A 14,429-nucleotide genomic window follows, 5' to 3' on the forward strand; every position below is an offset into this window, starting at 1 on the left:
TGTTTGATGAATATATTCCGAAACCCAAAAAGAAGACATAAATGTCTGATGCTTTTAGCATTCACATGCTTGGAGATGAGTAGGCCACATGATTTTATGCACAACTTGTGGGCATATTTAAGAATTTTCTTTAGAGATTGGATTATAATTTCTGGGAATAAGAGTAATCTATTCAAAACCTTGAAAAAAAAATTAAAGAATAAATACGAGAATATATTTCACAAAATCAACAGTTTAGTTCTCTGTTCTATTAAATGTAATAACTTGTATAAATATAGTTTCTTTTTTCCCGGGAAACAATCAATAATGTCAAAGAATTTTCCAGAAAACTGAATTGGACATCTATAAATATATGATGTCCATCTATGAAGTTTCCCAGAAATTGATGTCAGGTTACTGCTTCTGGAAAGAAAATTTGCAGTATTTTCCAGGAAAACATTTTCACAATGCTAAAAGAAGATAGTAGACCAATGCTACAGGTAAGGCAATAAGCATACCGAAGATTACCCTGAAACAAACACCAAATCAAACCTCATTACTCAATGGATTCAAATTAGAAAAGAAAAAAACTTTTAAGAACAGTTAATGATGATTACCCTGTGCTTAATATATCAGGATGAACATTGTACTCTTTGGCGAAAACAAATGGAACGATTCCTTGAGGGAGAGCAGCCTGTAAATATTGTAGATTGTTTCAGGATTTAATTTACGGTCACGGATAAATCTATAGTGATTGAAGACATTACGAATACTAACCTGTACAATTGCCACTCTCAATAATTTGCCTTTAAGTCCGAGAGTGGTGGAGGCGGCCGCCATTAGAGCTGGACCAGCAATGAATTTCATGATCATGGCTACTGTCGCCATTCGTATACCACAAGCTATTATGCTTGGCCGTGATGCCATGAATAGACCTATTAAGAAAAATAAATTACGCTCTGTATGGTGTTTATAGCAATTGCGGATGATATTGTAGAGAGTGGAAACTGAATGATTCATACCTAAGCTGAACATTGCCATTCCAAGTCCTCCACTGGATAATATTGCTATTGATTTTTCAACAATGGCGGGGAATTTAATGTTCCACCTTCAAAAGATTTCAGCCCCATTACAGAAAATTGAACAAAGATTTATGCACAAGATGAAAATAATCATATATATATAGGCTTTTGAAAGCTAACCTGAATTGAATGCTTGCCCAAATAAGACCAAGTAAGGTAGCATGGGTATTGGGATTCGCCATTAGCTTCTTCCCCACTGTCAAGAAAATCAGCATTGTCTTGGATTTCCTTGCTCTCGTTTGTGTCTCTTCTCCTCCCTCTTTCCCTTGTGCTTCTTCGGGGGCCTCTTCGCCCCCTTTTTATTTTCAGAAATAATTGAGAAATCAACCTCTAAATCATGATTTGAATGCATTATTCTATGCTACAAATATTATATTTCTAGTTGGCTATACTAGCCCGATAGGAAGATCTTACTTGCTACACGTGCAAGAGGAATGATGAAATTGAACAGAAAAAAGAATTATGTATAGAAAAGAAGAAAGAAAAAGAGAGAGAGTACAGAAACTTGATTATAAAACAGAGATCATAGAGAGGAAACCCCATAAGAAATTTGGACCCACCTGATTTATCTTTTACTACTAAAGTTGACTGAAAGTAACTTGAAATTCAATCAACCATTGATTTTATATTGTAAACAAAATAAAAAATGGATGTTTATGAAATTAATCAAAACATTGAATTGAAAGAAAGTACCTGAGGCTTGTGAAACTGCAACAGTGGTCTCAGAGGCAGCTTTGGTAGCGTTTAGCTCAAACAAAAACAAGAGTAAATTATACCAAATTAAGCTTTGTAGAACGACAATCTGAGCCAAAAGAGTGGCTGATTTATCTCCATACATAGCCCTCAACAGTGGGATTCCGAGGATTAAAGTGTTAGGCATGGTGGATAAAGAGAGACCGGTTATGATGGACGATAAACCACCCCGGGAACTGAGCTTAGTGAGGGCAAACAAGACAAGGAAAGCCAATAGTTTTTGCAAGAAATCGGCAAGTATGAGTTTGAGGTTCATCTTGTAAGGGTTGTTTTCGGAGATGACTTGGAAAGACAAGAGTGGGATTGAGAATTTAGCCACGAACTTGTTGATGCCTGCGCATTGTTCCGGTGTGAACAGCTTCCACCATTTCACCGATACGTAGGCTAAAATCATGGCAAAGTATAAAGGCACGGTGGCTGCTATAACATGATAACCATCTGCCAGGGAAATCATGGTTAAAACCAGTGATAAACAAGAATGTATTGCTTTTGGTTTCTTGTTTTTCCCCCTTTTTTTTTTATGACAACCTTGGAATTCAACCTCTTTATATATGCTCCCTTGGTTTGCTTTGTCAGATTTATAATAAAGAGAGGAAACATCATCTGTTCTTCAAGCAGAAGCTTGACCAAAAAGTTTCCTTTAACCTATTCCCCAAAATGGCCTTAAGGTTTAATTAAAATGTCTCCAAGTTGCTAATTTTGATTATTTAAAACCTCAAATTCAGCTTATTTAATTCATATAATCAAATCTTTTCTTAACTCTCTTATATCAAACTCGAAATTGATATCAATATGTTAAAATTTAATCAAAACTTGTCCTGCTATAAATCATGATTCATTTAAACCCGAAACTTAATTTAATACCACAATTTTATATATATATACAAAAGGAATCCATGTTAATTTCTTTTTACATGAATTACTGGTATGATTTTAGAACATATTCATCTACTTTATTATTTTTTCTTTACATGAATTTATTTCTTTCCTCTTGTAATGTTTAAAGTATAAGATAGTGGTAGGCATGGTGATTATACAAGTATAAAGAGCTTTATTATGAATAGAAAGTCAGGGTATTTTTGTCATAATTGATTCAAAAGGTAGATTCTATAGTTATCTTGTGGTTGTTTTACTGGTTCATCACTTCATGATGGAAAGGAGGGAGGGCTGAGGTGTATAGTCTAAAACCCTAAAAAACAAAAACATAGCAATAGGCTTTTGATTTTCATGAATTCAACCTCAAAGAGCAAAGGAAGATTCATGTCTTATTTTCCTGTTATTAAAGGTAAAAAAAGAAAAAGAAAAAGAAAAGGAAAATGACACAGTTCATTACATTTTAATTTTCATTTGGCAAAATGAACCAAACTTTGTGGCAATACAAATGAAAATGTCAGAAACACCCTTGAGGGATTTGTATTCTTAGCTTATGATTTGGATTGCTTCATGCAATTTTATTGGTACTTAAGGTGAGGTAGAAGGAATAAAGGAGTGAATTGCGAGGGAAGTAATTGGAAGTACAAATGACAGTGGCAGAGGGGGAGGGGGGGGGGGAAGCATTTTTTCTATTTGTAGTTAAAAGTGTGGGAATAAGTGTGATGGTGATTTCACTTTTTAAAATGTGAATTTTTGCCATAAAAGCTCTTCTTGTCTCTTCCTTCATGGTGTTATTAATCACAATGGGAAAAAAACAAATATGCCATGAATGAATTAAATGCCATGAACCGTTTTGTTAATATCTTTGTCCCAAGGCTTTTCCATTTATATCTAATCCCTTTTTTCTTTCTAAATAGAATTTAAAATTTAGTATGAAAATGAAATTGAGGATGATGATAAATGTCCGATAAAATATAGTTAACTTTGTCATGTATCACGTGTATAGTGATAAATTTCTAATTTACAGAGTAGAAACCCGAATCATGTAATGGCCCCATGAATCTTTTGATGGTCAAATCCAGTACGTGGAGAAAGGAATGCCAAGGAATGGAAGGATTAATATAAATATGGCAAAGCCATTAAAAGGGGTTTTAAGTGCCACAGAGTTAAGAATAAAATTCCAGTCTAACAAAAAGGTCCCAAACTTCAAATTTAATGGGCATCTTTGTCTGATTGTTGTCTGCAATGTATGTATATATAGAATATATATATAAACTTATAAAGTATGGCTTTAAATTAAATATACTGAAAGTATTTAAGGAATAAATGTGTCATTTTGTAGGGAAAAAGATCTTGACTCTTGGTTGCATTACTATTCTCTTCATATTGAAGAAAAGAATGTTTTTATATTTATTTTTTTCAATTAATTATTTTATTTTTGAATTTTCAATTAAATAAATTTAAAAGCAAGTTAAAAAGTCTGTATTATCTAAACTCTTGGTTTATGTAGATTAAGAGTATATTTCTGCAGAAAAATTGATCAGAATACTTGTGTAAGATAGCAATGCCCAAGCCCTGCTTTACTCACCCAAAACTAAAACAAGGTAATTAGTAATTACTATTTAATAATAAAACAATAGTTACTTAAATTTAATTATAAATTATATAAAAAAATTAAATTTTGTTATTTTTTATTAGTGAAAGGGTTTTTGAGCTAGGAGACTTGGGTATGAGATTTCCAAAATTTCGAATAGCAATCCAACTAGTTGGATGAGTTTGGATGGACGGTGCGGTGTCTTAAACTCATTTTCTTATTTCACGCTACAATATTTAATCTCACCGCTATCACTGTTTTTACATACTCACATATGAAACATATATATTTTTAATGTTGAAGTCAAATCTGATATCGATTATATGATCATACTCTTGCTTCATGGCTGACAAGTTGTTTTCCTCCACCAAACAACATTAATATTTGATTCCCACGAGATGTTGCAAATTGCTGATTGAATTGGGTAGGTTGAATGCCGAAAGCCCCAGAGATCCTCCACTTTTCCTGGGGAGTTGTATTTGGTTTCGTTTTTGTATTAACAGAACTCTGTTGGAAGCTTTTGATGTAACCATTCATCAAAGTGTCCCTCGTCAAAAATATTATACAAGATTTTTTGATGAAGAAATGACTGATCAGTAGAATTGTTGAACATAAATAGAGATGTTGATAAGAACTGTAATAAAAATGAAATAAAATAAAATCATAGCTCTCATTGTCAGATTCGGAAAGTTTGTCCCATTCTTTTTTGAAAATAAAATCTGCAGTCTTTCCCTATTTTAAAAGAGAAAAATATAGCCAATGATAATTGTTTGATGAGAGATTAATACACCTCATGAAGTGTATGGAAAACGATAGGAACAGAAAAGCTAAGAAAAGAATAGCTACTGATCAGTGCTTAGGGGTTCCAATAAGAGAAAGAAAAAGACGAGAGTTCCGTAAAATTGAAGGAAATATAGGTAAAGCTAGAATACTTACTTCAGAAATATTAAGACGAGGTCGGTTATTTTAGGAGAAGTCTTTGAAATATTATTCACCGAGCAGCTGGCTAAGCCTTCCATTGATGTTAATATAGGTGAAGCTAGAAATGAATAATATTTTTTTAGGGGAGGCAAAGTATAATTTTACCATTATAATAATTTATGATTTTATAAAATTTAAAGGACCTCCATAGCAATTTTACCTTTTTTTGGGGGGTGGGGGAGGAGGGACCCTTGTCTTCGCCCCTAGATGTTAAAGTATTGTCTGGGGTTTTGTCTTCCATCTTCGTCGAGAGCCATGTACGATTCATGATGGGGAACGTCTTGGTTGGTGGAGATATGACCTACAAGACTCAAGGAAGAGGTGTTAATATAGTGCGTGATATAATTATTGAAGTCACCCACGTACGAGGGAACTCGAACCACCAATCTAAGGCATATAGGCAACATAATTGCAAGTATGGTACCACTTCATTAATTGCAGGTAGGAGGTTAATATGCTTTAGGTTGGTGGTTCGAGTCTCCTCGCGAGTAGGTCAAGTTAGTTACATAATTGCTATTACACACTATGCATATACCTCTTATAACGACCCGATTTTAGCCAGTGTTGGAAAATGAGGTTTCAGAATCAAATTTCGCAAAACAATTAAATGAAAACTATGAATAGAAGAACTTTCGTACTCAATTGGAAAATATATTAATGGACAATCAACTAATTGAATTGAGAAAACGATTAATTATAGTGCAGATTAAATTGTAAAAGTGCAATTGTTATTGAATTTTAATTTAAAAAATGCACTGTATTTATCCATTATTAAATTATGTTAGTAGGATAGTATGAGTATATACATCCCTTATCACTAATTTATCGAGAAATTATTATATGAAGCATGGTCCTGTCCAAAGCGAGTTCAACCATTTTTTCCACGTTAGCTGAGGTACGCCCACAACCCACCATCTTTCCTAGTTGCCATACTCCCTCAATCTCGAGAAACAAATCTTCATTTTTTCTCCACAGCACCATCAAGATTCCAAATTCGCCATTTTAATATGATTAAAAAACTCAACAAATCTTTAAATTTCTTCCAAATCACTTATTTCAAACAAAATCTTCTTTTTTTATTGTAAGCCTCCACAATATATATATATATATGATTGAAATTCATTTATGAAGAACTGGGATATTGCATACAATACGATGAAGTATAAAACTACATTCACTTCCCTAAAAATCTTAACTTTTTATACAGTTGAAGAGAAGTTCATCTAATTAAATGGCTTCAGAAACCATTTTCAAAACTGAAACCTAGATTTTTGAATTAGACCTTGAATGGATGATTCTATAACTTGAGTTATTTTAAAGAAAAGTACATGATGATAAATCTCGGTTTCCTGTAATCTGGGGAACAATTAATAAATCATGCCCTCACTCATGCTCCTTGATTCTTCTAAAACAAAGCCAAGGCATTACTATATATGATTATATGGCCACCATATTTGAAAACACAAGGACAATCATGACAGTAGCTAAGATCTCGTCCTTCTTTGTCGATATAATATGGCGATCCCTAAGCAAATGTAAGATCAATCCAAAAGGAAACCGGTAAGTTAGAGAATGAGGAAGGTATGTTTCAAATTTATTGGATGGTGGGATGTTGATTCCTTTGACATTTGTTTCATGGCAGATACAAAGATGTTGAGTATTATTATTATTATTTTTTGGTATCTAAAACAAGTTCAGTACATAAAAGAAAAGCAAAAGAAAATAAAAGGTTAGGGAAGTTGTTAACTGCACTGCTCAATTCCAGTCTCCAGATTGAGTTGGTTAAGAGATTTGATTCTCTTGATGACAAAATTCTTGCTTTTTGGTTAATTAAGGGATTTTTTGAAAGACAGGTTAATTCTTGTGCACCGACACGTGATGCAATCAGCGCGGTGTGCACGTCCTTCATTGGTGCTCCACATTTTCTTTGTTTTTGCTCGCTCGTTTCACCTCTGTTTGCGTTTGATCCCGTGTTTCAAGCTTGAATTTGTTGGTACAAATCTCCGGTGAATAAAATTTTGAACACACGAATAGAACTCGAATAGAAAAAGAAAAAATAGGACAAGGCTCCAAGGTGTGTATCAAGTCATTATCTTTAAGGTTATATTCGCCCCCACCTATTTTCGGTGTGTAAATGAGTTCCAAGCAAATAAATTAACCTCGAGGATACAATGAAGCCAATGACTGTTTGCGTTTTGCACTGACGAGAATAGCCCACTACACACTGAGCAATGTATGACAAGAAACTCAATTTCTATAAAGGATTTCTGCAGTAATACTTTATAAAATAATATAATAATTTTAGAAAATGAAGGAAGGAAAGAAAGAATATTAAAATTTGCACGTGTGATTTCCAAATAAAATCTCATTCCTATTTATAGGAATTTTTATGTCTCTTCATAGAGACATCTTCAATAGATATCTTTCTGAATAATTATGTCTTTAAAATAAACACATAATTATTCATTTAATATTATAACTATTCAATTAATATTATTAAATAGTTATAATTCTTTTTCAAAAAATCAAATAATATAACTTTTGATTAATTACACCCATTCATTTATAGTTATTGGAACACTATAAATATTTGAAAATGTTCCAACAATCTCCCCCATTTTCAAAATATTTTGGATTTCGATATTTTTGAAAATCAATTTGCATAAATGAAGGTATCTTATGATTGAACCTTCACTTAGTTAAAACTTGTTAAAGTTAATCGAAATTGCATGGTAGACTAAGCTTTGAACCAACTATTCCATTTGATTAACTGAACACATCTCACACAATGATTTCAACATCGGTCAATGCATAGTATCTAGGGACACTATTTTGGCCATGTGTCTATGTCCTCTTTTCATGAGTGCTGTCAGAGCCAAGGCCTTGAGCTCCTAGAAGCAGCCACACTTCCACTCACATAGGTAGATCCCATCAAGAGTGTTCTCGTAATTATAACACTCTAACATATTTATGTTATGGGTCCATTAAGAGTACATTACTCATCATTCTCTTATCATTACGGGTACCTAGCACTTTAATCTTAGGATGAATTTATTTATAGTGCTAACAGTCACATACTAATGATGTACTTTGTATCATTGAACTCAAGACTTGACGTTATACCAATTGTTAAGTCGAGTTTCCATTATGGGTGACTCTAATTAATGGGCTTGAGTCCCATCCCTTTTGAGGTCTTTTTTATTGCATCTCTAGCAAGACTTTTTGTCAAAGGATCCGCCAAATTTTCACTTGACCTCACATAATTAATAGTGATCACTCTATTAGAGATTAATTATCGGACATAACTATGTCTTAATCCAATGTGTCTAGACTTTCCATTATATACTTGGCTATATGCCTTTGCTAGAGTGGCATCACTATCACAACGGATAGAAATAGGTGAAATTGGCTTAGGCCATAAAGGTACATCATAAAGCAAATTTCTTAACTATTCTGCTTCTTTAGATGCAGCGACTATGCAATAAATTCTGCTACCATGGTGGAATCAGTAATACATGTTTGTTTCTTGGAACCCCAAGAAATGACTCCTCCACTAAGAATGAAGATTCATCCACTAGTAGATGCATGATCTTCCAAACTTGTAATCCAAATAGCATCCGAATACCCTTCTAAAACTAGAGGATATCCATTATAACATAATCCATAGTTAATAGTTTTCTTTAAGTACTTAAGTACTCTATTCAAAGCTTGTCAATACAAACTACTTGGATTACTTGTGCACCTACTCAATTTTCCAATAACATATGCATTATCTGGTCTTGTACAAGTCATTTTGTACATAAGACAACCAAATAGACTTGCATATTTCAATTGATCAATTTTCCTACCAGCATTAGATACTAATTTTATTTGAGGATCCATGGGTGTAAATGCCGATATACAGTTGAAAAGATCAAACTTTTTAAGCACATTTTCAATGTAATGTGATTGTAATAAAGCTATAGTGCTTTCAGCTCGGGTTATTTTAATCTCAAGAATAACATCTGCTCCACCCATATACTTCATAACAAAGTTGTTTGACAATAATTTCTTTGTGTTTTTTATTTGCTCCAAATCCGTGCCAAAAATGAGCATGTCATCTACATATAAGCAAATTATGACACCTTTTCTATTTTCAAATTTGCTATATATGCACTTATCGAATTTATTTATTTTATAGCCATTAGCTAAAAAAAACCTTGTCAAACTTTTGGTGCCATTGTTTTGGTGCTTGTTTAAGTCCATATAAAGATTTAACAAGCTTACATACCTTATGCTCTTGTCCTAGAACAACAAATCCTTCTGGGTGTTCCATATACACTTCCTCTTCCAATTCACCATTTAAAAATGCAGTTTTAACATCCATTTGGTGAACAACCAAATTATATATAGAGGTAAGTGATATTAAGTGTCTAATTATAGCAATTCTTGCTACTAGAGCATAGGTATCAAAGTAATCAATACCTTGTTTTTGTGTAAAACCTTTGGCTACCAACCTTGCTTTAAATTAATCAATGTTTCCATCGACCTTCATTTTCTTTTTGAAGATCCATTTACAACCTATTGGTTTGGAACCTGGTGGAAGATCAACTAAGATCCAAGTTTGATTTCCTATTATTGAATCCATCTCATCTTTTATTGCTTATTTCCAAAAACCAGAGTCTTGAGATTTCATTGCCTCTTCAAATGTAATAGGATCAGATTCCGTATTATAACAATAATGTATCTTATTGCATATACTTTTACCTTTTCCTTCTACAAGAAACATAATGAAATCTGGTTCGAAATCTTTAACCTTTTTAATCCTCTTACTTTTTCTTAATTCTTGACAAGATTCATCATTATTATCAATTTGTTCCAATAGAATCTCATTCTCATTTGAAGAATGAATCAATTGTTGTGGCTGTAATTGTCTTGATATAGAATTAAATCTATTTTCATCAAAAATAGCATTTCTTGATTCAATAATAGTATTAATTGAAATTGAATCATTTGGTTCAATTACCATGAACCTATATGCCTTGCTATTATGTGCATAACCTATAAATATGTATTTAATTACTCTTTCACCTAACTTTTTACGTTTAGGTGTTGGAACTTTGACAATAGCTCTACAACCCCAAACCTTTAAATAATTAAGGTTTGGTTTCCTTTTCTTCCATTGTTCATAGGGGGTTATTTTAGTTTCTTTGTTAGAAACTCTATTCAATATATGACAAGTTGTTAGAACAGCTTCTCCTCAAAAACCTTGTCCAAGACCTGAATATGATAACATTGAATTTACCATTTCAGTCAAGACTCTATTTTTCCTTTCAGCTACACCATTTTGTTGTGGTGTGTAAGGGGCTGAAACTTGATGGACAATTCCAGTGGATTCAAAATAACTTGGATTATAGTATTCTCCACCTCTATCCGATCTTAAGCACTTGATAAATGATTCACACTGAAGTTCAACTTCAGATTTATAAACTTTAAATTTATCAAGCACTGTATCTTTTGAATGTAATAAATATACATAACAATATCTAGAACAATTATCAATAAAAGTAACAAAATATTTCTTTCCATCTAATGTAGGAGTATTATGCATGTCATATAAATCACTATGTATCAAATTAAGCGATTTTGTTTTCCTTTTAACCTTAGGGAAAGGGTTTCTTGTAATTTTAGTCAACATACATGTATTGCATTTTTCAATATTATTATTAAAAACATGAATTAAATCTAACTTATACATGTCATTCAATTTTATATAATTCAAATGACCTAAGCTATAATGTCACAAACAAAAAGATTCAACCATATACGAAGAAATAGTATTTTTATTCTTATTAATAATATTGAGTTTGAACATACTCTCATACATATACCCTTTCCCCACAAAAATTCCTCCCTTAGACAAAATAAACTTATCTGCCTTAAAAACAAGTTTGAAACCAAACTTATTCAACAGACTTCCAGACACTAAATTCTTCCTAACATCTGGTACACAATATACGTCATTTAAGGTTAAAACCTTTCTAGAAGTGAATTCTAGTTCAACAGACCTTTTGCTTTTGATTGCTACAGTGGAAGAATTTTCCATGTACAAGACATTGTCATTTTCACATTGTGTGAACTTTGTGAACATGCTTTTGTCTTTACACACATGTTTGGTTGCTCCGGTATCAATCCACTATGTATTATCATCTTATGCCATGTTAATTTTAGATATCATTGCAATGAAATTTTCGTTATTATCAGCCTTAGAAGATGATTTCTTCTTTAAAAATTGACATTCATTCTTGAAATGTCCCAGCTTTCCACAATGATAGCATGAGCCCTTTTATTTCTTTTTGAACTTAGGTGTTCTATCAGTCTGTTTGAACTTTCTCTTGAATGGTTTAGTAGTCTGTACTTCCTCCATAACATGCACTTTGACATTTTTAGAATTTAAGTTTTGATCTTGTTTTCGATATTCTTCTTCAATACGAAGATGATTTGCCAAAGCCTCAAGAGATATTTCCTCTTTCTTATGTTTTAAACTTCTTTTAAAGTCTTTCCAAGATGGAGGAAGTTTGTCTATTATGGAGGATACAACAATCATTTCACCTATTTTCATATCATATTGCTTGAATTGATTCAACATTCTTTCAATATCACGAAATTGTTCCATAACAGAACGACCATCAACCATTTCATAATTATTGAAACGACTAACAAGAAATTTCTTACTTGTAACATCTTCGGTCATGTATCTTGTCTCTAATTTGTCCCATAATTCCTTAGCGGTGACCTTGTTTTGGTAGGTGTCGAATAAACCATAAGATAAACCATTCAATATGTGGCCCATGCACATGTAATCAGCATTGTCCCATTTTTGTTTTTCTCAGGTTGCAGCAACAGATTCGTTATCATTATCTTCAGGTCTTGGAGTATCCAAAACATAAACAATATTCAAATTTGATAGTAAGAAGTGCATCTTTTTCTACCATCGTCGAAAATTACCACTATCAAACTGATCAAGTTTGACAAAGTTGGAAGTCACTCCCTTAGTGTTCCACTTTCATGTGTTGTTGTAGTTATCATGAAATATAACTTTAAAATTGTTAGTACAAATCTCCAGTGAAAAAAATCTTGAACACACGAACGGAACTCGAACAGAAAAAGAAGAAATAGGATAAGGCTCCAAGGTGTGTATCAAGTCACTATGTTTAAGGTTATATTTGACCCCACCTATTTTCGGTGTGCAAATAAGTTCCAAGCAAATTAACCTCGAGGATACAATAAAGCCAATGACTATTTGCGTTTTGCACTGACGAGAATAGCCCACTACACACTGAGTAATGTATGACAAGAAACTCAATTTTTATAAAGGATTTCTACAGTAATACTTTATAAAATAATCTAAAAATATTAGAAAATGAAGGAAGGAAAGAAAAAATATTAGAATTTGTTGGTGTGATTTCCAAATGAAATCTCATTCCTATTTATAGGAATTTTCATGTCTCTTCATAGAGACATCTTTCAATAGGTGTCTTTCTGAATAATTATGTCTTTAAAATAAACACATAATTATTCATTTAATATTATAACTATTCAATTAATATTATTAAATAGTTATAATTCTTTTTCAAAAAATCAAATAATATAACTTTTGATTAATTACACTCATTCATTTATAGTTATTGGAACACTATAAATATTTGAAAATGTTCCAACAAAATGAACATAAATATAAGTCATAAACACTTATTAAAATTACTTAATATTAAAAAAATAAAATATAAGTAAAACCTAGTAAAAATGCATAAAAAAGTAAATATGATGAAAATTATGAAAACTACCTCAATTAAGTCTAAATACATGACATTTTACTTAGAAACTTACTAATATATAAGTGAAAAGGGCCTTTTCTCTCTCTCTCTCTCTCTCTATATATATATATATATGATGATGATGATGATGATGATGATCACTAATCAATCATCCATAGAAATATGAGTGTTTTCCTAATCCAACTCCCACAGCTTCATTGAAGTCTTAGGATCTAATTCAACCACTTCATATGATTCTTCTTACATTTGTGCCCAATTTGTATTTCTTATCTTGTCAGCAAATTGAACCTCTAATGGTTACTCATAGGCTACCCATGTCACCACATCATTACCTCCCTAGTGTTTAATTCAATTTTGGTGCCATTGGAGGGCCTTCCTTTCAAAGTTAACAACACCAACTTAACCTTAGCTTTCTTAGGGGTATGATCTATTTCAAAAAACTATTAGCACTTGTACAACTACCTTTTCAAGTAGTCCTCATTAAAGTGAGGGAAATCTACCTTAATCTATCAAGTGGAAAAATATTGACTTTTGTTACTTTGATGAGGATGATCATCTTGTAACTAAGTTATGACCATATTTTGCTAAATATTGAAGGAAGCAATATCATTTGTGGTCATTGTTATAACCCTTTCTTGTCGCGTTTTTGGACATTGGATTTTGTCCATGAGCTATTTGAAAAGAATCTTTGATCATCTTCTTTTATCAATGAACATCATGGGAGCGAGTTCTATCAATCATGACCAAGAATCTTGACTCTGATACCAAGATGACACATGTAAATTGATGTAGAGTGTAGAAAACAATAAGAACAAATAAAATCTGAAAACAATAGCTCTGAAATGCTTACCTATGAGGTTCCCGTAATTGGAAGAAAGAGTAAATGAAAGATAGAAGAAGGGAAGAGTCTAAGATTTTATAATATGGATTTGGGTTTAAAAAATATTGTAAATTGAGTAGTAAACTATTTTGAAAGGTGACATTCATGAGAATTTCTCAAATCCATGGATTTTTTAGATGCATTAATTTGAAATTTTCAAAACATTTTTGGATTTGACAAATCCATATTTTTATACTTTTTGAAAATAATATTATATTGAATCTCTACTACTTTATTTTATAATATATGCATTTCATTCTTACCATTTATATAATAAATAAAATTTAAATCCATATTCTCAAATCCACGTTCCGAAACATAACATTAGAGCACTTACAAGAATTTTTATTTGTTTGTTAACTAATTATCAGTTGCCTCAACAATAAATGATAAAATTCTTGCTAAACTTGCCAACTCTTGCAACATATACTTTATCGAGAATTCAAATATTAAATATGTTAGGATATTAT

At 32.0% G+C, this 14,429-nt stretch overlaps 1 protein-coding gene across 2 annotated transcripts; it reads right to left on the bottom strand.

Annotated features, from left to right (window-relative positions):
* Positions 1-216: 216 nt before the first annotated feature.
* LOC107958797 (probable auxin efflux carrier component 1c) lies at positions 217-2,361 on the bottom strand. Of its 2 annotated transcripts, XM_016894681.2 has the most exons (6): positions 1,755-2,361; positions 1,182-1,356; positions 1,002-1,087; positions 757-914; positions 597-673; positions 217-508 (listed from the first exon to the last, which is right to left on the bottom strand). In XM_016894681.2, the coding sequence occupies exons 1-6, from the start codon at positions 2,266-2,268 to the stop codon at positions 442-444; spliced, it is 1,077 nt and encodes a 358-aa protein (XP_016750170.2). In that variant the 5' UTR covers positions 2,269-2,361; the 3' UTR covers positions 217-441.
* Positions 2,362-14,429: the final 12,068 nt, after the last annotated feature.

This window comes from Gossypium hirsutum, chromosome D04 (genome assembly GCF_007990345.1).
Source record: "Gossypium hirsutum isolate 1008001.06 chromosome D04, Gossypium_hirsutum_v2.1, whole genome shotgun sequence".
NCBI classification, from domain to species: domain Eukaryota; kingdom Viridiplantae; phylum Streptophyta; class Magnoliopsida; order Malvales; family Malvaceae; genus Gossypium; species Gossypium hirsutum.

Bases quoted from the DNA above. Each gene is read 5' to 3' on its own strand.
- LOC107958797 (XM_016894681.2), bottom strand. From the start codon at position 2,268: ATGATTTCCCTGGCAGATGGTTATCATGTTATAGCAGCCACCGTGCCT. The intron at 674-756 runs GTTAGTATTCGT...CAATATTTACAG, and splicing joins TGAGAGTGGCAATTGTACAG to GCTGCTCTCCCTCAAGGAAT. The intron at 509-596 runs GTAATCATCATT...TGTTTGTTTCAG, and splicing joins CCTGATATATTAAGCACAGG to GGTAATCTTCGGTATGCTTA.